The sequence below is a fragment of the Rhizopus delemar genome, genomic scaffold (assembly GCF_000149305.1).
Source record: "Rhizopus delemar RA 99-880 supercont3.2 genomic scaffold, whole genome shotgun sequence".
NCBI classification, from domain to species: domain Eukaryota; kingdom Fungi; phylum Mucoromycota; class Mucoromycetes; order Mucorales; family Rhizopodaceae; genus Rhizopus; species Rhizopus delemar.
This window is the reverse complement of record NW_027137828.1, coordinates 4,697,964-4,719,494: the sequence shown is the minus strand read 5'-3', so window position 1 is coordinate 4,719,494 and position 21,531 is coordinate 4,697,964. Positions and strand designations below refer to the sequence as shown.

Sequence of the window (21,531 nt, the reverse complement as noted above, 5' to 3'; positions counted from 1 at the left end):
GCTTATCTTTTTATTTTGGGAAACCTTTACTGATTTGAACAACTACTTCAGTTATATGAAAGATTACCAATATTTTACATAATATATTAGGCTTCTGACAATAGGAATGGAACTTGTTATAAAAAAAATCTCATTAATACAATGCACACTTTACAACAGTACGTTTACTTGTGATTGATTGTATGATTTTATTTAAATAAGTTTGTACTTGATTCTACTTTAATTATGATATTGTGTTAAGATTTATATTTATAAATATCAACTACAACTAATGGCCGCTCTACAGCAACTATCTTTGATCAAATAAAATAACAAGATTTGGCTAAAAAAACATTTACTCCCTTTGCTGAAAAGTTTCATATGGATCATAGAGTTTACCACATGAGATATCTATTGAAGTGCTTTTAAAATGTATCTAAGTTGTGTTAAACAAAAGCTTGTTAACAGGTTTGTAGACTGAGCAGAAAAAAAGGCTTTAATTTGAGAGTGATTTGCTAAAATTATGCAAATGTCTATAATGACTGTCTTTCAATTAAATGGCTTAGCATATAAGCTGTCTTGTAAACTTCTCTTTCCTTTCCCTCAACTTTAAAGCAACATGCCAACTTTTCTTGTTCAGTTTGCTCAGGTTAGCATTTTTCAACTTCACTATTAACGCACCTTTTCTAATGCATTTAATAGTTTCACGAAGAATTTCGACTTCCAGAATTACTTGCTCTTGCAGATCTGGAAAAAGTCAAGATTGGCTATGAGCTTGACCAGTATAAATTAGACGTAAATTTAATTAAAACCTAGCTTTTGTATAGATATTAAACTATTCAGTATAGAACCCTTTTTTTAAAATTGAGCTAGATTCAGCACAAGATGCTCAAAAGCTTGTCAAACGGGCCATTTTAATCAAGTAAACGGATACGCCCGAGTACTGTTAAAGTTTATTCTAACTCTAGTGTTGTATAGATACATTTTTGAGCTGTGGGGGGAAGGAGAAAGCTATGATAAAGTACATGAGCAAGTCAAAAAGGATACTAGAGACCGTTGGCAAGAATATATGACTTGCTCTTTTAAATTTGTTGTATCAGCGTTTGGATCCACCATTAATGCTAAAGATCAACTCAAGATTATCAACTCATTTTCATATCTTGGATTTGAAGGGCCCATTGATATGAAGAACCCTGATGCTCAGTTTCATGTACTGGCTGATTTTGGTAACGAAAATGCAAATTCAAACAGTGAGCCTGTAGTTGAGCCTGTCTATGTTTATATGGGCAAATTGGTAAATAAGAAAATAGAAATAAAAATAGAAAAGTTAAAAAATGAAACCTTTGAGTAGGTGGCTACCGGTAGTCGAGAGCTTGTTAATAAATATAACTTGAAGAAAAGGAAATATCTGGGAACAACCTCAATGGATGCTGAATTATCTTTAGTCATGGCAAATCAAGCGCTGGCAGCGCCTGGAAAACTAGTTTATGACCCTTTTGTGGGCACTGGTAGCTTTTTGTTTACCTGTGCCCATTTTGGAGCATATACATTGGGATCAGATATAGACGGTAGACAGATCAGAGGCAAGGGCAAGGCTGGTATTCATTCCAATATTGAGCAATATAACTTGCAAGGACGTGTTTTGGATACACTTGTTTTTGATGTCTGTCATAATCCTTGGCGATCTCACGAATGGATAGATGCGATCGTCACAGACCCCCCTTATGGTGTTCGTGCGGGTGCAAAGACCTTGGGTAGAAATGATGGTAAGGAATTGATGATGAGAACCTATGATGGTATCCCCATGCATACAAGAGAAGATTATTATCCACCTACAAAACCCTATGAGATGTCAGAAGTACTGGATGATCTTTTAAAATTCTCGGCTCAACATCTTGTGCTTGGTGGTCGATTGGTCTATTGGCTTCCTACAGTTGTCGATGACTACTCAATCACAGACCTTCCTCAACACCCCTGCATGGCACTTGTGTCCAACAGTGAACAAAACTTTGGACAGTGGTCGCGTAGATTGATTACAATGAAAAAAATTAAAAAGTGGAATAAAGAGGAGGATTTATCAGAAGCTGAAAAGGCGGAAATTATAGAAAAGGGACAAGAAGATCCAAAACGGCCCGGTCATTACTTATTCCGTGAAAAGGTACTTGCAGGAGGAAAAAAGTTATATACATGTATACTAATATCATTTCATCTAGTATTTCAATTTTGGTCGTTCTTGAGCTACTGTATTTTTCATAAAAGTTGACAAAATTAAATAGAAAAAACTTTTTTAAACAACATTATATTTAAAAGTTACCAAAGCAAAACATACAATGGATCGTGTAAATTCTACGCAAATTTAAAAAGGACTTGAGTAAACTATGATATTTAAAATTATCCGCTTTTCACAAGAAACTTGTATCTGTCTGAATGATATTTTCTGAAATTTGGAAATTCTTTGGTAGCATCATCGACCGATGCTTTGCATTTCTGCAGTAAGAGCTAATAACCTTCCAGTCAATTTTTGATGTATTTACGTCATTTATTGTCAGGGTAGTATTTCTTTAAAACATGTAACTGTAGTCAGTAATAATTCTTGAAATGACTCACTATTTTAAACGTAATTCATTATTGATGCATATCTCATCATCCAAAACTTTACACTATAGTTCCCAGTCGAAAACACCTAACTTGTCATCATGATCTTGATATTAATTATATTTAAAAATAATAAAGAAAGGTTTATATTGAAAACTTTTCTATGTGCATCTAACACACAATTTTGATCTAATAAATATCTTACGTTGGTTTTGTAAAAAATACCATTTTAAAAATATATTGATAAACTAGTATACAATGCTAATACTATTCACAAGATTCCGCGTTAATGATTTATAACAATAAAATATAATTTCTCTGCCTAACTGAAATCACCAAAGGGCTAAAATATAATGAAAAGTATCTATAACTAACAAGTAAAACGCGTAAACATTTAAACATATGAAACACACTCCAAACACTACACTAAAGCCGCTAAACGATAGTTTATTATTAAATTTAAAGTTTAAACTGAGATATTTTTTCATAGGATGAGGGGGGTTAAATGAAAAAAAAAAAGTTTATCTGAGATTGAATGAATAACTGAAACCATAACAACACTGATTGTTGGGGAAAATAAGGGGGGAATTATATTAAGGAGTTCACTTTTTTTTTATTAAGTAAATAAAGATTTGAATGAGTAATAAATATGAATTAAGAATATACAATGGTTAAACAAGGATATACACAAAAAAGCTAAAAAAGGAAAGAATATATTAAACAAGGGAGGTGCATGTGAGAGAGAAAGGAAATTATTCGGAAACTGTGGGTAAAGGAATGGGTGGCAACCGGGAACGAGGAGGAGGAGATTGGGGTGGAATTAGTGTCTCCCAATCAGGTATTTCAGCCAAGGATTGCCTTGAAATCATTATTGAACTTACTCGCTTCCTGTTATTGTTACCTGAATTAGGCAAGCTTTGCTGTTTTGAAAATCTTGTGTCCAATAGCTGATAATCTTCTGTTAATTTTAAGGAGGATAAGACAAGTGGGTTGAATGTACCACTATATCCAGCTTTGATGCAAGCCACAATTTTCTTCATTGATTCTAACCAAAGCTTCATTTGTTCTACAGAATCACATCGAATATGCCATTTGAAGTGAGGCTTTCTTAATTCAATCACATAGCCTTTTTTAAATTCTTCAGTAACAAAAACAAATGTATCTTCAGTCAACATAAATTGTTCTTTTGCTGGATTGGTTGACTTGGTTGATTTGAAAACGTATACATTATTATTGGCTAAAACATAAAATCTTTTCTTCCATGTTTTTGAAAATGAGAATGAAGGAGTCTCATATTTGTACATCCAATCTGAACAAATTGCATCTTCAAGAGCATAATCCACCGATATACATTGTCGAAGGTTGTATAATGTTTCTTTTGAATCTGAATAAAATCTGTTTAATATTTTATGCTTTAAGCCATCATTATTTGATATATTTTGCCGAGGAGCTAATTATGAATATTTGTTTAATTAAATCTCGCTTTAATATAACCGTTTCAATTAAACTTACAATAAGTGGCTATATTATCTTCTTCTAATGAACTTTCCACGCTTAATCGTTGCGTTGAGTTACTGGCAGTGGTAGCAGTGGTAGCAGTGGTAGTAGTAGAGACGACTGAATGACGAAAATTATTATCTTTTTGATCGAAATTATCAAACATGATGGGTGAAATGTCAATATTGTGTTGTTCTGTAAAGTACATTTTAATTATAAAAGAAAAAAAGAAAAATGAATTATTAGCTTATATTTAATTTAAATCATTTTTTATATCACAGCCTGGAATCTGATGATGAAAATTGTAACAATAAATTAAAGTTTCGGAGGTCGTCTGCCTTTTTCTAAATATGAAACCAATAAAAAGACCCTGCGGTCACTGTCTTGTCCCCCCTCCCTTTAGTTTCAGCTGAAAGCAAGTGATTCCAATTTTTTATGCTTACATAAACACCAAGGGAAAGATCAGTCGGACTTTATCATTATAGTATTATATTTCCTTTTATGCCGATACTTACACCATTTCCGGAAATAGTTTGCAGACTGGGCGAAAAAGATTGCACAAAGGAAAAATCCAAATTGCACTGGCGAAAAATTCAGATTGCACTAATAAAAAAAAAGTAGATTACACACTTGGAAAATAGAGATTGCATAACTGTGCAATTTTAGAGAGGCTCTTTATTCGAACATACTCGTAAATTTGAGTTGGAATAACGACAGAATCTCAAAAGATCCTCCAAATAGACGTTGTTACAAGCACCAACCATCCTCAAATGCAAGACTTCCTCCTTCAACAGTTTTTCTCTTTCCATCTTACTCTTAACCAAAGACCAAAACTGCTCAATAGGATTGAGCTCTGGAGGATATGATGCAGGATACACACATCCATATCCTCTATTGACAATCAGCTTTTCAATTTGATCTAAGAGGTGTATAGAAGCATTATCCGTAATAGGATAGTGACCTCTAAACTGCTCATGTCGATCATGTACATCCAAAGTATCAGAAATGGAACTGAAACAATGGCCAAGAACAGTTCCTGCTGTCCTCTTTGCCTTTGACTCGCTTGTAATCTTTCGCTTCTCAGAACTTTGTTCGTAAGGCACTCTCACATTAATGTTGATAACACCCTGCGAAGATATTGCACTCAAAATGGTCAATGTTCTAACTCCCATCTTAGGCTGAACAACGACAGCTCGAGTTCCTTTAGTAGACCAAGCCATAGTACGGCTTAGGTTAATATGGAAGGCTGATTCATTAATGAAAATACAGCCTATATCTGTGTTCATCAGATTAGCTGCTCATTTGAAGCATGCTTTAATGCTGGCAGGAGAGTTTATTTGTTTAGGCTCAAAGCAGGCTTTCTTAATTTTCAAGGCGCACTCATTGACTGTGAAATTGTGAATGGCAGTCTTTGCAATTTTTAAACCTCCAAACTGGCTAGTGAGGCCTTCCATTTCTTCATTCACTGTCGCTCTAAGGTCCTCGTTGTACTTTTGAATCAAATACCGCTTGCGTTCATCATTAAGGACTTTTGAGCGTTCAATACTCTTCTCTTCCTGATGAAATAAGCATACTGTCACTCAAGTGGCGGTTCATTTAAGACTTTGAGATCTTGAAGTCCTCAAGCCGCAATGTCAGAGTCAATGATGTTATCAGCACAAAGTTGTAGGTTTTTCTCTATTATTTATTGAATATGCTGCTTATACTCAGGAACAAATGAGTTAGGTAGACTGAGATTTCTTTCTGACTTTTTGTAAACTACCTCACCAGCTTCTACGTAATATCTCTACTAGCGCATAACAGTACGAGGGTGTAACCAAGACCCTTTGCATGCAAAGTCACTTTTCCTCTTTCTTTGATGAGGTGTACAGGCTATCCATCTCGAGGTGTCTTTCCAAAATACAGGCAAACGATTTCGAACCAGCTAGATTTGTTGTAAGTAGATATAATGAAGCATAGTCATGGAGAATGAGTAGCTCTAATTTAAGATGGGTTCTATACAGGAGATCAACAGTATGCATTTCAAACCAATGAAATCGACGACAAGATCCCAAAGGCTTCTTTACAAGCATTGAGCTCATACATTTGCTTGGCTTCAGGCAGCTACTAGAAATTACATCCTAATCGGTCCAGTCAGCTTGATTAGCGGCAAAACACTTAGCTTTATTGGATATTCTCTTATTTCAAGCATATTATAAACTATCTTGCAAATTCGCTTTATCACATATTAGTTGCAACTGCGAATACACCATGAAAGTATTCAATTATAAGCTAAATATTCAGAAATAGTATTCTTTATTATGTAGAATGGGTATTTGAGTGGTGGAGTTTCCTATTTTTAAGCCTTAAAATAATCTTTCAGCGTTTTGATAATAGAAATTGAAACAGGCTGTTATTACTGCGCTTAATGTAAACTGAGCAAGAGATAGACTGTGCAAACATCATAAGAAGCCAAGTGATTGATCACACATTTGATCAGTCATATCACATGCAATGTAGAAGCATTCACCTTGAATGCCTAAAAAAAGCAGAGTGTAAGACCATAACAATGTTTTCCAGAGACGCCTTTTTTTTTATTTTTTATTTTTTATTTTTTATTTTTTATTTTTTTTTTGGCAGTAATACCTTATACAATATCAAGCAATAAAGCATGCATAACAAGAATAGGTAGATAAAAAGTAAACTCTTAGTAAGAATAAATTGGGGAGTAATAGAAAAAAGTAAAGTAATAGTCAATTGCTCTTAAAAATACTTTCAAGTAGTAAAATTAACTTCGACAAGAAAATGAAGAAAGAATACAGAAAATGTTGATAACAGTCAGAAAGAGGGCAGCTATAATGTTTTTGAGCAATTTTATTTGGGATAATGTATATTACCTGACACTAAAGTAAAAAGTAGTAAATGAATATTTTTAACTGTTTTTATTTTGAATAAAATGGCTACAAGTATTTGTATCGTATTATCACCTAAAAATACAATGTAAAGCTAAGCAGACTAACCAAAGTCCTTAAAACGTCGTTGGCTTCAGAATAGTAAAACAACAAAAGTAGTGAGAAAGGAGCTATTCACCCATAAAGCAAATCTTATCTAAGCAGCAATGCACTTGACTCAAAACCACCTTCAAAATTACAAAAGACGATCCTACGAGCAAATTTCTTGTATAAATCCGCCTTCTTTTTTTTCCTTACTTTTATTATTACCCGAATACATATCTTCTTCTTTTGGAGGAATAGATTTTGACTGCCTTTACATAAGAGAACAAGCGGCGAAATCACTGAGCTGCACGTGCAGACTCACCAAGATCCTGTGCCCATGCCAGTACTTTGTTCATAACAGTGACAGTTGTAGAACAGTAACTGATTGTAGTTGACATTGATAAGTATAAGCCTTAATACAAGATCATAATTGAAATAAAATAAAATACAAGTTCATTTAAATAAGATCATACAATCAATTCCAATTAAACATATTCTTTTATAATATGTATTGTATTCATGAGAGTTCTTTGATAAGAAGAAGTATCAACTAAAATAACCAAATCCAATCCAATGTCAGGAATATTGCTAATCTTTCACATAATTGAAATAACGTGTAAAATAACGTTATTCAAATCAGTGAGGAATTCCCAGAATAAAAGATAATCTACGACAGACATACAAAAGAACAAATGAAAAGTTTTCATAATCATAATTAGAGATAACTCTTGCTAAAATACCTGAAGATTAGAAGAACGCTCACAATAGAAGATATCAAGCCACTCACTCAATAAGATATAAATACCTGCCTTCAATTAGAATAATTTTTACTTTAGAACTTAAACTAAAATAAAGATCAGTCTCAAAAAGTATACAAACTGTTTCTTAACCTTTGTTTCCACCTATTCTTTTATTATTTTTACCATTATACAACAGTGACAAACTTTCAAAGCTCAAAAGTGTTAGTAGGGCACTTGATGATAACATAGCGACAGCGAACAAACTGATAGTCGAACTTTTTCAGCACTTCAAGAAAGATTTTGTTGTTTATCAAAATAAGTCAATAAAAAAAATATGTGGTTTAATAGACAAATATTTATGCTTACCAAAGTAAGCTGCCGTGAATATCTTCTGTTGCTGTCTTGTCTCCAATACATGTAAGGCATTTGTATAGACTTTTTGCACGTCACCATCAAATTTTGACTTGAGAGCAGAAACATTTCCCCTAGCAAATTCAAAAATCAGTAATAGTTCCCCGTTCTCCTTAGCCTCTACCCAATCCGTCGATTTTTGTTGGCCCAACAGAGCCCTGAATTACTTCAGTCCTGTTTACAATAAACGTTATACAAAATTGAGAAAAGAGATGACATAAAGACAAAGGTTATACAAACTTACCATTTCATTTTTATCAAATGCATATATGATAAAAGCAAATGGTTGAAAATAGGTTGAGAAGTATAGGAAGCAGCTGCACGTTCAAGCATAGACGACAACAAAGGATTGGAAGAACATTCCATCAAACGCAAGCTAAATAGTATAATATGAATACAATGTATATATCTCATAAGTAATAATCAAATTACAAATACTCAATAATGAACCTGGCGTAGGACCAGTCTGCATTTCTTAGTGGATCAAACTTGTCTTGAAGCTCATGACTATTTAGTATTTCTTATCGCCAACCTAATACAGAGATCTCTTCTTGAGTCAGCCATGCAACCAGGCCTTCACATTCAGTAGAGTATAGGTATTCCTCGAAATGCCCAAAGTTATCCACCTCAGCATACGTTGCTAAGGGCAACTTGCTTTTCAATGATTCTCTAATAGAATTGTCTGCCCAATCCAATATTCCGAAGAAGCTAATATATCAAAAACAAGTTAAGTGTTTGAACTAATTGTGTGAAAATTACTCAACGACATTACTGGCTTCGGAGTCCTTGGTAAAGTTCAGTAAAACCGCTGCTTCTGCTGCTACTGCTAATGTTACTGTCAATATTGTTGTTGTCGCTGCTGCGGTTGCTGCTTTCAGAATTCAAGAACTACAGATGATGTAAGAAATTGGGGCTATCAAAGACTGGTACTCCTGTGTTGGGGAAAAATCTCGGAAAATAAATATCCCTAAGGCGCCTCAAATGTCTTTAGACTAGATAAAAAGTAAACATACTGTTTTATCAGTTATAGACTTCTCAGGGACCTTATTAGCTAAAGTTTTCCACACCAAGAGTAAAATACAGTCTAGTAAAGAGAAAAACTAGTAAACGCCTTACCGCTTCCGTCTGTGACTGTATTGCCTGCCATGCTGTCTCTGTAAGGCGTAAGGTACTGGTAGAAACAAGTTCTTGTAAGCGTTGTGGAGTTGTTTGACTACCTCGTTATTTGCGATCTTTCCTGTATTTCTTATACTGTCTGCCAAAAGCTGAGGACATATCATTTCACAACTAGCAGTAACAGGTGTGGTTAATACGCATAATGGTAGTCATAAAAAAGGGGATTCCCAAATGAATCCTCGTAGTCAACTTACGTTAAAACTTGCTAGCCTTGTACGTGCTTGCTTTCTGCGCGAACTATTTCCTTCTTCGATGCATTTTTCAAGCATGCTTCGATAGTTTCTGTTGCAAGAGTCAATGTTCATACTCTGCAGATCAGCATATTTAAAGTAACATAAGTCAGAATTGAGACTGACAGAGATATTTAGTACTTATAATATGAAAATAGTAAGAAGTCAATAGCTGACAACTTTTATTAAGTAAGAAAAAGGAGAAAAATTAATAATTTAGAATGAACCCCAAATTATATCGTCTGACTACTAACTGTGCAGTCTAACATAGGCTGGACTGAGATCAATAATAAAATAATAAATAAAGATATCATTAATGACCAAACACGGCACTGACGAAGACTTTTTCTCTTGTTTTTTTTTTCGTCTTCAACATTTTTGATAATTTGAAATGTTGCTGAGAAGTAAACAATTGAAGCTCAACAATCCATAAAAAAGAGGTTTCTAATCTCAGTACGTCACAAAATTAGTTTTGGACACATGGTTTGGCGTCTGTTGTTTTTTCCATGCTGTTGGTAGATTTGCTTTACTGTTCAAACAATTCAAAATGTACTAAATTTCCTGAAAATCGTGAAAAGCTCTGTTTGCTGTTGTAGGTCGGACTTCCATTGCCTTAGTACACTAATATTATTAAATAGAAAACTTTATTTAACTTTAGGAGGATGTTATTTGAAAAAAAATAAAAGGATTTCATCAGTACATGTGATCTATTAAATAGAAGTGAAAGAAAAGAAAGGAAGAGAGAAAGCCTTGCGAGCTCAATGTTACTATATGAAGCCATAGCTAGAGAAAAACGCAGCCAACAAGTAAATATTTATTGCTTTCTTGTCATGTTTGGTTAACTATCATCAGCATGTGATTAAAGTGAAAATCAATATTTAGTGCTTACAAACGAATTTTCATAATGCTGAGTTCATCAAATGATATCCTATGAAAACATCATTTGAAATCATCATTAAAAAGTACAACCAAAAGAGTGTCTTTGCATATTTACAATACACTAAGCATCTGCTACTTTATTGATTTTTGCATGTATCGTGTTCATTATAACCCAAAACCTTACAAAGTTATACGTGTTTGATAAATGCTTTTCACAAACTAAAACTCTATATCATTTCATATAAAAGACACGTCAAGTTCACAAGAAGAGTGTAGTGTACATTGATTTTGTTGGATTAATGAAATTGTTGATAAAGTGACATATAAACAAGCTCATTTGCTTGATATTAATGCATTTCATAATGCTTTCAAGTATACCCAGCATCATTCGTAGATATGTCAAAGATGACAATGAGCAAATATCTTTGTATTTTAACATTTATTAATTAATGATCAATGCATTGATGATATACAAATAAAGTCGTACAATTAAATATTTAATTTAGCAAATTATCTCAAATAACAAATAAATTAGCAATTTCAATCATTCAGTACATAATAGACCTTAATCTTAGATAAATTCATATAAATATCATTTGTATAAAGTTTCAAAAAGATCCTTGGGAAAAGTAGTACAAATTTCCATTATTTCAACGAAAAAAATATTTACTACAGAAATCTGATTTTAGTTATCAATTCATGAATTTTGCAGATGAGCACAGACACAAAGCATTAAATTGAATGTAAGCGTGTAACTTTAGTGCATTAATCCAAGTGGTTTCTTTTACAAAACATTTGTCAATTGCTCATGCAGCATGAGTTATCCTTGACAGTTGGAGTATCTTTGAAACCTGAAAATGCCAGCTTTTTGAACTCAGTAGCAAATTTGCCCAATTGTTGCTGGACAAGTTTGCTTTAAATTAAACTATTTATTGCAGTGTTAACTCTAGTTCTTTTTTCCTTTTTTTTTTCATAGAAAAAACATTTTATAGCAAATGGCATCTCGTTGGCTGTATTTGTTTATTTATACAGTGGCTTTATTATGCAGTATACTGCCGTCCGTTCATGCGGCTGTTATGTCGATTGATTACGGTACTGAATGGTTCAAAGTTGGATTAATCAAACCTGGTATACCCTTAGATGTTGCCTTGAATAAGGATTCTAAAAGAAAAACACAATCTGTTGTAACTATTCGTAATGATGAGCGCATTTATGGTACCGATGCCATCAGTTTGGTAAATTCACGAAATGTACAAATGTAGATTCATTTGATTTACTTCTCTTTTTTTTTTGGCAGGCCGGTAGATTCCCTCATTTAACGTATGCAAATTTGAAAAGTATTATTGGAAAGCGCTTTGATGATCCTCTTGTTGAAGAATACCGTAGACGACATGTGAATAAGATGGTTGTAGACAAAGAGAGAAATATGCCAGTTTTTATTCACAATGAAACAGTTCAATTATCTATTGAAGAGTTGATTGCTTATCAATTTCAAAATGCGAAACAACAAGCTTCTGCAACAGCTGGTGAATCAGTTAAAGACGTTGTTATAACAGTAAGTTCTATAACTGTACACCTGTGTTTTGTTTTCTTTTTTTTTGTTTATATGTATTTTTACGGATAGATTACACCCTTTGCAAATCAATATGAACGTCAGGCTATTCTTGATGCAGCTGAGCTCGCAGGGTTGAACGTATTGTCTTTAATGCATGACGAAACTGCCGGTAAAATACGAAAAACAAGTTTTATAAAGGGCTTATTGACTAAAAACACTTTGTGATAGTTGCTCTTAACTTTGCTGTTAATTCTGAATTAAGTAAAGAACCTGAAAGCCATGTCTTTTATGATATGGGCGCTGGGTCTACAGTTGCATCGATTGTTACATTCTCAGAAGTAATAGATGCTAAGACAAAACGCAGTAATCCACAATTGGAAGTTAAAGGTGTTGGATTTGATCGCACACTGGGTGGACATGAATTGGATGTGAGATTACAGAATTTCTTGGCTGAAGGCTTCATGAAATTGAATGAAGGAAAAACTAAAAGTGATATAAGAAACTCTGATGGATCAATGACCAGATTGTTGAAGGAAGCAAATAGAGTTAAACAAATTTTGAGCGCTAATACAGAAACAGTCGCTTCAGTAAGTTGTATATTCTATGAGTAGAGAGAAAAGGTTATGGTTTTAATTTGAATAATACTAGATCGAAAGTCTCCATGAAGGAATAGATTTCAAAATGAAAGTGAGCAGATCTGAATTGGAAGATATGATTCGGGATTTAATTGCTAGAGTCAAGGCTCCTCTTCAAACAGCTTTGCAAGCAGCAAATATGTCTATTGTAAGAATGATAAAATGTACATTCAATAGAAGATGTTTTATCTTACAATGCTTTGATACATAGGATGATGTTAAATCAGTTGTCCTTGTTGGCGGTGGTGTTCGTGTACCATCTATTCAAAGCCAATTGAGTGATTTTGTTGGATCGTAAGAGATCAGTTGCATTATATTTTATAAACTTACTGATTCTTTTTTTAGTCAAAAAATTGCAAAAAATGTCAATGGTGATGAGGCTGCTGTATTGGGTGCTGCCTTTCGAGGTGCTTCTCTAAGTAACCAATTTAGATTGAGCAAACAAATTAGCATTAAGGATATTACCAGTTTTCCTATTGAGGTCACGTACAAACCTGAAAACAAAGGCAAAGAAGGTAGCATTGATTACTGAAATAAAAATAAAGCTAACGTCTTATACAGCCCCAACCTATGTTAGCACCACTCTTTACAGCAAGTATGATAAAATTGCAACACGTAAAATCATGGCCTTTAATCGCAACACCGACTTTGAATTTGAAATTGCATACGGAAAGGATGCTGATGCTGGTATGAAGAATATTGCTAAAGTGAGGATCAATGGCTTAACAGCTGCGATGGAAGCTCACCGCGAAGACATCAAGTCCTCGGAACAACCTCCAAAAGTACGCATTGCATTTGACTTATCCGATTCTGGCGTACTTTCTGTGCCAGAGGCCACTCTTAGCATCCAAAAGCCAACATTTAAAGGTAACTTGCTGCATTATTACTTAACTTGTTTGTAAATGACTAATATACTTTTTTCAAAAGAAAAAGTCAAGTCATTCTTTGGAGGAAAGGATAACAGCGAAAACAAGTCTGAGGTATTAATTTAACATTTGAATTCTTTTTGTTATTTTACTAACCGTTTTAACCATTAAAGAATAAGACGGAAGCAAGCCAAAATGAAACTGACTTTGATACTACAAAGTCTTCCGACAACAAGAATGCAACCAACGAATCTTCTATCACAAAGATTTCTTTAACTATCGAATATACTCCCATAGAGTTAATTCCTATTTCTGCAAATGATAAAGTAGTTGCGAAAAAAAGGTATGCTATAAAAATCATTACATAATCTAAATGATATTTATGCGTATGTATTTTTTTTATAGAATCGAAGAACTTGACTTTAAGGACAAGCAAAAGAAGCTCCGTGAAGAAGCTCGTAATGCCTTGGAAGGCTTTGTTTACCGCGTCCAAGACTTTTTATATGATGATGTTGTGCAAATCATTGCTACCGAAGACGAAATTGAAAAGTTTAGAGAGAAACTCTCAGAAACCTCTGATTGGCTTTATGATGAAGGAGAACACGCAGAAACGCCTGTATATATTAGCAAACTTAAAGAACTTCAGTAAGATTATTATATACATTATATAAATCTGCCTATTTATCATTCCTTATAGATCTATTGAGAAGCCTATTCAATACCGTTTCAAAGAATACAATGAACGCCCAAAGAACATTGAACACTTAAAATCGGCTATTAAAATGGTTACAGACTTTGTTTCAGGCATTCGCAACCAAGCTGAAGACGTTAGATACCACACTGAGGAAGAATTAGAACGCTTGTCATCAACAGCTCAGAAGGTTGAAGAGTGGTTGAATGAACAAGTATCCAATCAACAAAAACTTTTGAACACTGAAGAACCTGTGTTTGTAACATCCAAAGTACTTGAAAAGAAGAAGCTTATTGAGGATGAATTGATGAAGCTTGTTACTAAAAAGAAGCCCAAATCCAAGAAGGAATCAACCTCAACTAAAGAAGAAAAGAAAGAAGAAGATAAAGAAGATAAGAAAGAAGAAAATAAAGAAGATAATAAGGAAGAACTTAAAGAAGATAATAAGGAAAAAGATAATTCCAAAGAACAAACAAACACCAAAAATCCAACTACTGGACATGAAGGACATGATGAACTTTAAATTGTAAAAAAAAAAAAGAAGATAGAAAGCTTTCAATAAAAGCACTTTAACTTATTCATTCTTATAAAGAAGTAATTTGCATTACTTTTGGAATGTTATGATAATAAGCTATTACAATGTTTATAAAACACTCGACTTTATCAACTATTTTTTATCTATATATTATGCTTATAAGTCGTATTCATGGTGTTCACCATTCTTTTTCATTGCTTGCTTCAAAATAAGGAAGCAGTGCGGTCTCGTACAAGTGAATGCCATAACTTAAAGCCTTAACTATATGTAACCCGATAAATGTAAGATACGCTTGATGAAGCTCAAATTCATCGCTAATCAGACGATAATGATTCAAAAAACCAGATGGCGTATGTTACCACTATCTTGGCAATAAGTGATGAATTACTTTTAGTAGTAAAAATAAGATACAAGAAATACATTTCGCAAAAGCTAGATATTTTTATATTCAGTTACTATGTAAATACCATTGGCAATGCATCTTTGATACCATATCCTAATTCTCACACATAGCCATATAGATGTTCCTGCTGGAATATTGTTTGGTTTTATCACATATTTTTAATCAATGAATTCTAGTAATCTATTTAATAAAATCCACAATAATAATAACTATAAAAAATAACAGGTCGAGTACCAATAAATCTTGAATTTCAGAATGGACATAGTTATTCTATGCTAGTGTGCCTAGAGTTTATTTCAATTATCATACTTAAAAACTCGAATTTATTATTATCTATTTATAACACATTTTTTAGGACATTTTTGACTATACTAGTTTAATATCAATATAATAATTGAAGATTAATACGTCTACAAATTGATTTATTGACTTTTCTCAAAGAGGTGCTATTTGATTTTTTCATTTGTTTTATCTACCTTCATTTACCTATGTACCATACTCAAAATTACATAATGAATCTCCTTCCTTTACTCGTATTATAATAACGAGCAAATCAACAGGTATTTTGCGAAGTCAATGCCAAGCAGTTACCATACATATACCAAATTGCATTGTCTGATCTTCAATGATTTTCTATTTGAATCCACCGGACTTTTATTCTATCGTCAAACTGATGTGACTCTTCTGTCAATTAGAAAAAAAAAAAAAGATGAGATTCAAAACCACTTTCTCTTTTTCTTTCTCTCTTTCTATTTATTTATTTATTTATTGTACAAATAATAAAACATGGCTGATCTTTCCACAACAATTGCTGGTGTTCGTCTCCCTAACCTCTTGTTTAATGCTTCTGGTGTATGCTGTCAAACTGAAGCCGATTTAAAACAGATGCTTGAAAGCGAATCAGGTTCACTGATTACCAAATCAGCCACTTTTGAACACCGTGAAGGTAATCCCTCACCTCGTTATACCCCATTGCCAAGCGGCATTGGAAGCATAAACTCGATGGGTCTTCCCAACGAAGGCTTTGAATATTACTTGAACTATGCAAAGAATTTTGATTATAGCAACGAAAAGCCACTTTTCATTTCACTTTCTGGTTTATCTCTTGCAGATAATGCCAAAATGTGTGAAGCCTTTGTTGCTGCCGATCTTCCTTGTATTCTTGAAGTCAACTTTTCCTGCCCTAACGTTCCTGGTAAGCCACAACTTGGCTATGATATCGAAGCTATGGAAAATGCTTTGAATGTGCTTGCTCCTATCATTAAAAAACCTTTTGGTATTAAGCTCCCACCTTACTTTGATATTGCACACTTTGACGCTGCAGCTGCTGTATTCAACAAGTTTGACAACTTGGCGTTTGTAACTTGCATTAACTCCGTTGGTAATGGACTTGCTATCGATCTTGAAACTGAAACTGCATTGATCAAGCCTAAAGATGGTTTTGGTGGATTGGGTGGATTGATGGTATTAAATACTGCTTTAGCTAATGTGAATGCTTTCCACCGCAGATTAAAAAACAAACAAGTCATTGGTGTAGGTGGTGTTACTTCTGGCAAAGAGGCCTTTCTTCATGTATTAGCAGGTGCAAGTGCTGTTCAAATCGGCACTCAGCTCAAAGAAGAAGGTCCAGTTATATTTGCTCGTATCAAAAAGGAATTGGCCGAAATTATGGCTGCTAAGGGCTATAAATCACTTGATGATTTCCGCGGAAAAGTCAAGACTTTGTAATATAATAATAATAAAAAAAAATATAGATTAAGAGTACATCATGTATGATGTATGGGATATACAAGATATAAATAATTCAAAAACATCCTTTTTATATTAAGTCAGATCACAAATTACGGCTTCTCTTTGTAGTTCCTTCCTCATCAATATCCATTTCAGTTTCTCCTAAAGGACGCTTATTCACGTTTCCTGACAAATCACCGAGGTCACCAAGATCCTCCATAATATCATCAAAAGCATGAGCTGCTGGGGTCTCTGCATTGTTTGCTCTCTTTGTCGAATCTATGACATATGAAATTAGTTTATATCCATTGCCATTTTTTATGTATATTTTTCAGTACCGTAGCGAAGACCTTTCTTCTTTAAGACATCATCAATTGTCTTGATATAATTAATATAATGTTCCCACTCTTTCTTATTTTCCTCAACAGTTAACCCATTGTCCTTTAAACAATCTTCTAAATGGTTTCGTCTATAATTAATGGTTCAGCTTAAAACGAATTTGATCTTTCCATGTACCACTTACATTTTAGCGATGTCTCGAGCGCGAGCAAGGTCTTTTCCAAAAACTGCTAGTATCTTGAAAAACTTGAGCGCATTGTCCTTTTCATCGTCTTTATTGTTATCGTATGCCTCTCGTGCTTTTGCGAGTGCAAAGGATATTCCATCGAGATGAATACGCTCACAAACAACATGGGGTGGTACTTTTCTTGCAACATCCACTTGATCTGCCTTTCTTAATGATCCTGCTTCAAGTCGAGCTAATTTCAATGTCTTGTCGATGGATCTCCATGAATCATTTACGTTTTTTGTAAAAGACTAGTGAAAAGAGGATTAAGACGACTTGCATTTTTTTTTTTTTTTTTTTTTTTTTTTTTTTTACTCGCTTTAAGGCCTCCATATAGCTTCTGCAAATACCATCAGCAGCTACTTCACCGGTAATCAAATCAGCTTCATATTCAGTGACCAATGCCTTGATTATTTCATCTGCTTCAGCAGAATAACTTGAACCATATTGTTCCAGTAGTGTAGTAGCATAACTTATATCAAACACGTTCATTAAAATTCCTCTAGAAAAGCTTGTAATAATTTGTAAAATGATGTCCTTTTGTGCAGTCTTTTCAGTTTCTTTCAATTTACTATTTTCGTCTTCCAAAGCTTTTAGACTGTTAATTTGATTTTCTACATATTGAGCGCATGATTGTTGTAAGGTTGCGGGACACTTTGTTTTTAATCGAGCCAAATTATGAGAGTCAAATAAATCACTACTGAAAAGCCAATAAATATCCACTAAATAGCCAAAAGCACTAGCACGGATTTCAGGTAAAGGGCTCACGTCAGCTGCTACAACTAGTTCTGTGAATTTGTCAATTACCCAATCACGACGTCGCTCAATCAGTGCTGCAGCTTCTGATGAATATGACAAGGAATTGCATTTCCACATAATATAACGTGAAAGAACAACCATGGCGAATTGTGCAATGTTTTTCTCTTTCTCGTAGCCAAACGCTGCTCTGTCAACAAGTGCACCAACATAATCCAACACATTCATACTCATACCTTGGGCATCATCCATAATGGTTGTAGGATCTGTGAAGCTGATCAGGTGAGCCAGTCGAAGCATGTTGACAGAGATAGAGTGAATAAGTGCAGTACTATAACGAGTAGTCACTAAATCTTTTCCGCTACAGACTTCTCGAACTTGGCCCACAACAACTTCTCTCAATGATGCCAATCGAGGATCATTCACTTCAGATAAATACGTTGCTTTAGACAGATGCTGCAAAGATTCAGCACAATTGACTACCAAATCCTTTAACATTGCATTTTGATAAACATTCACAAGCGTTTGTATCAGCTTTTCATATTCTCCTTCAGCCCGAAGTTCAACATAAGCATTCAAATCCATGAGTGTAGGCACAGAAACGAGTTGAGTCATCTTGCTTGCGTCATCCGTATGTCTTGACAAAAGTTTAGGAAAAGCTTCAACCAAATAACGTGATATTTCCTTTTTGTTTTCTTCCAAAATACTCTTATCAGGGTGTTTTTTATCCTTCACTTCTGTCAAATTTTTGTCAAGCCCTCTTTCAACTGCTGTATTAAGACAAGCTACAAGAGCATTAACTAATACTACTTCCTCTTCTTCTGACAATCTGTAGCATTCTTCAATTTCACCTACATCCATCTGATCATCGGTCTGTTGACCTAGCGAGCGAGAATGATCGCGAATCAAATAGTCACACATTGCCTGGTAGTCTTGTAATTCGGAAATATGACCCCACAAAGTCTCCACAACATCTGTTATGATTGTGCTTCTCTTTTCGATTAAAGCATTTGTTAAGGAAGATAAATCAACTTGCATATTATCTGTGCCACTTTCGTTATTTGTCTCTTGCTCCAAAATACTAGTAGATTGTTGAACCAAGAACGCAGCGAATGATTTGAAAACAACCCACGTCTGATTTATATTTACTGTGGGAGCAGTTGTAGTGTTTGTCTTGCGTCCACGTCCACGCGTTTTGGAGGCAGCCCCACTGACTTCATTTTTCAATGGTGTAATGAAGTTTGTTTCCATAATTGCTTTTACAAAAGGCGCCACTGATTTGCGAACACGAGGGATGTTGGAAGCAATCATACTTGACAATTTCATTTGTCCTTCCTCACTCAGAATTTGAACATTGGATTTGAAAAGGGTACTGCATAAATGAATAGTATGAACACGTACATTGATATCAACATCGTAAAGCGCCATTTCCTCTATGCGAGACTTGAATCGATTGGTGAAGGCAGAAAGTTTGTTTGCAATATCTTCAATTCTGTATAAGGAGGCCATAGACTTTACAGCTTCAGATCGTACATTGGCATTTTGGTCATTAAAGGCCCAGCCCAAGAATCTGAGGTAAGCATTATCAACAAAAAAAGATTTGAATGTGCACATCCAATGGCATAGCTCTTTAATACATTCTGTACGAATAACTGATTCAACATCACGAGAACGATGAACAAAGATACTATTGAAAAAGTCACCTAGAAACTCTTGAATGTCTTTGAGTTTACGTTCAACTGTAGTGCACTTTTGTTTCAACAGCCTTAACTTTTGTGTATTTCTTGAGTTTCCACCCTTTTTCTGTTCGGCATTCAATTGTCTTGTAGCTACAACAGATTCATCTTTTGTATTTTCACCAACAATACATAATGCGCTTATAAGTTTAAGTGCAACAACTGTAGCAGTATGACGGAAAGGTCGATAAGTAGAGCTGAAACGTTAATTAGAAATTGAATTTAGTTAATGTAAATTTTTAAAATTATATCGTACCTTGACATCGTTGTCAGCCAATTCTGCAAAGTTTCAATCAACATTCCATCATAGATTGCTTCGTGTTGGGTTTGATCAATGAGTTCAGCAAAAAATAGCTGCAAATTACGTTTTAATGGTTTATCCTCTTTTGATTTTGATACAATGGGATAATCGTGGCCAGGTAACTTCGTTATAGTGAGAAACTATCCATTATAGATAACATTTAATTGCAATATTTACCTTGACAAGTTCTTGTTGAAGTTCTTGAAGAGCCTCAACAGATCCATCTTCTTCATTAAATGCCACAGCTGTAATGGCCATGGAACATCCAGAACACTAAATAAAGACAGGGTAAACTAAAAAAAAAAAAAAGAAAACTTTACTATTTCTTACGCGTAAAACAAAGTTCACTAACTCTCTTAAAGAGGTCTCTCTATCTTCGTTGTATCTTTCAATCCATTGGGATACTAATTCCTCAACATTGCATGTCGCATCCACAATTTTATCTAAATCATGATAAATATGAGGAATGAGTCATTATACATTACATACCATATAAACTTTCTTGTTGCTCTGGTTGAGATTGACTAATGGGTTCCAAAAGCTGACTACTTGTGCTAACAGTAATGTTAGTCGCACCTTTCCCTCTTCTAGTTTTTTCTTTAGTTTTTTGTCTTTTTCTAGAGCTCTTTTTGGTTCCAACATCAGAGTCATAATCACTACCACTGCTATCAGAGGAGTCTAATTCGTCATCTTGTTCTTCGTCACTAGAGACTTCCTCTTGTTGAACTCTTCTTTTACTAGCAGCTAATTTATATTTATTTCTAAGAATGACCTTACAAAGCATATTTTTTATTTAAGTTTTCGTACTTGATTTTTGCTTCGCAAATAAGCTAGGCACAGTTTTTGAACGTAATGTACTTCGAGAAGATCCAGCCTATGTTGTTTTAGTGTATTTGTAAGATTTGAACTTCAGTTTACTTCTTACAGATGCAGGTTTCTTTTGGGATCTAGTCATTATTGAATAATTATCCGCAAAAAAAGAAAAAAAAAAAAAGAAAGGAAGGAAGAAAAAACGCGAATTTTGCTTGAAATGAAAAATCGCGTCAAGTCCGACAAAGACTGATGTTTTTAAATAACACAACAAATGCATGAAGTAGCTCCTTATCCCTAACCACATGTATATATACCAACAATTTGAGTATTCACTTAGCAGCATGGTATGCTTCACGTAGCCCTTCAGCAATGTCTGAATGTGTAATAACCTTTATTAAGATTGATAAAAAACATTGACGACATTAACCTTAAGTTCATTTTGGGAGTATCTGAAACTTTATT

The 21,531-nt window shown here is 34.1% G+C and overlaps 7 protein-coding genes across 7 annotated transcripts; 3 read left to right on the top strand and 4 right to left on the bottom strand.

Moving 5' to 3' along the window:
• Nucleotides 1-598: 598 nt before the first annotated feature.
• Nucleotides 599-2,216, top strand: RO3G_04062 (uncharacterized protein; the record flags this gene model as incomplete). The annotated part of the gene is made up of 5 exons (XM_067658652.1): nucleotides 599-628; nucleotides 682-761; nucleotides 958-1,273; nucleotides 1,331-2,137; nucleotides 2,193-2,216. 5 exons carry the CDS (start codon nucleotides 599-601, stop codon nucleotides 2,214-2,216), a joined length of 1,257 nt encoding a protein of 418 aa, XP_067514753.1.
• Nucleotides 2,217-3,326: 1,110 nt separating this feature from the next.
• On the bottom strand, nucleotides 3,327-4,279 carry RO3G_04061 (uncharacterized protein; the record flags this gene model as incomplete). Its single annotated transcript, XM_067658651.1, has 2 exons — nucleotides 3,327-4,024; nucleotides 4,087-4,279. The coding sequence occupies 2 exons, from the start codon at nucleotides 4,277-4,279 to the stop codon at nucleotides 3,327-3,329; spliced, it is 891 nt and encodes a 296-aa protein (XP_067514752.1).
• A 454-nt stretch (nucleotides 4,280-4,733) lies between these two features.
• Nucleotides 4,734-5,291, bottom strand: RO3G_04060 (uncharacterized protein; the record flags this gene model as incomplete). The annotated part of the gene is made up of 1 exon (XM_067658650.1): nucleotides 4,734-5,291. The coding sequence occupies one exon, from the start codon at nucleotides 5,289-5,291 to the stop codon at nucleotides 4,734-4,736; it is 558 nt and encodes a 185-aa protein (XP_067514751.1).
• A 2,701-nt stretch (nucleotides 5,292-7,992) lies between these two features.
• RO3G_04059 (uncharacterized protein) lies at nucleotides 7,993-8,449 on the bottom strand (the record flags this gene model as incomplete). Its single annotated transcript, XM_067658649.1, has 3 exons — nucleotides 7,993-8,072; nucleotides 8,153-8,271; nucleotides 8,442-8,449. The coding sequence occupies 3 exons, from the start codon at nucleotides 8,447-8,449 to the stop codon at nucleotides 7,993-7,995; spliced, it is 207 nt and encodes a 68-aa protein (XP_067514750.1).
• Nucleotides 8,450-11,558: 3,109 nt separating this feature from the next.
• Nucleotides 11,559-14,752, top strand: RO3G_04058 (uncharacterized protein; the record flags this gene model as incomplete). The annotated part of the gene is made up of 12 exons (XM_067658648.1): nucleotides 11,559-11,717; nucleotides 11,780-12,037; nucleotides 12,107-12,206; nucleotides 12,266-12,624; nucleotides 12,686-12,820; nucleotides 12,884-12,966; nucleotides 13,018-13,187; nucleotides 13,234-13,539; nucleotides 13,600-13,652; nucleotides 13,760-13,881; nucleotides 13,944-14,183; nucleotides 14,236-14,752. 12 exons carry the CDS (start codon nucleotides 11,559-11,561, stop codon nucleotides 14,750-14,752), a joined length of 2,502 nt encoding a protein of 833 aa, XP_067514749.1.
• Nucleotides 14,753-15,953: 1,201 nt separating this feature from the next.
• Nucleotides 15,954-16,895, top strand: RO3G_04057 (uncharacterized protein; the record flags this gene model as incomplete). Its single annotated transcript, XM_067658647.1, has 1 exon — nucleotides 15,954-16,895. One exon carries the CDS (start codon nucleotides 15,954-15,956, stop codon nucleotides 16,893-16,895), a length of 942 nt encoding a protein of 313 aa, XP_067514748.1.
• Nucleotides 16,896-17,001: 106 nt separating this feature from the next.
• RO3G_04056 (uncharacterized protein) lies at nucleotides 17,002-21,211 on the bottom strand (the record flags this gene model as incomplete). The annotated part of the gene is made up of 10 exons (XM_067658646.1): nucleotides 17,002-17,177; nucleotides 17,237-17,367; nucleotides 17,422-17,714; nucleotides 17,779-20,152; nucleotides 20,212-20,309; nucleotides 20,434-20,529; nucleotides 20,587-20,699; nucleotides 20,746-21,000; nucleotides 21,064-21,130; nucleotides 21,182-21,211. The coding sequence occupies 10 exons, from the start codon at nucleotides 21,209-21,211 to the stop codon at nucleotides 17,002-17,004; spliced, it is 3,633 nt and encodes a 1,210-aa protein (XP_067514747.1).
• Nucleotides 21,212-21,531: the final 320 nt, after the last annotated feature.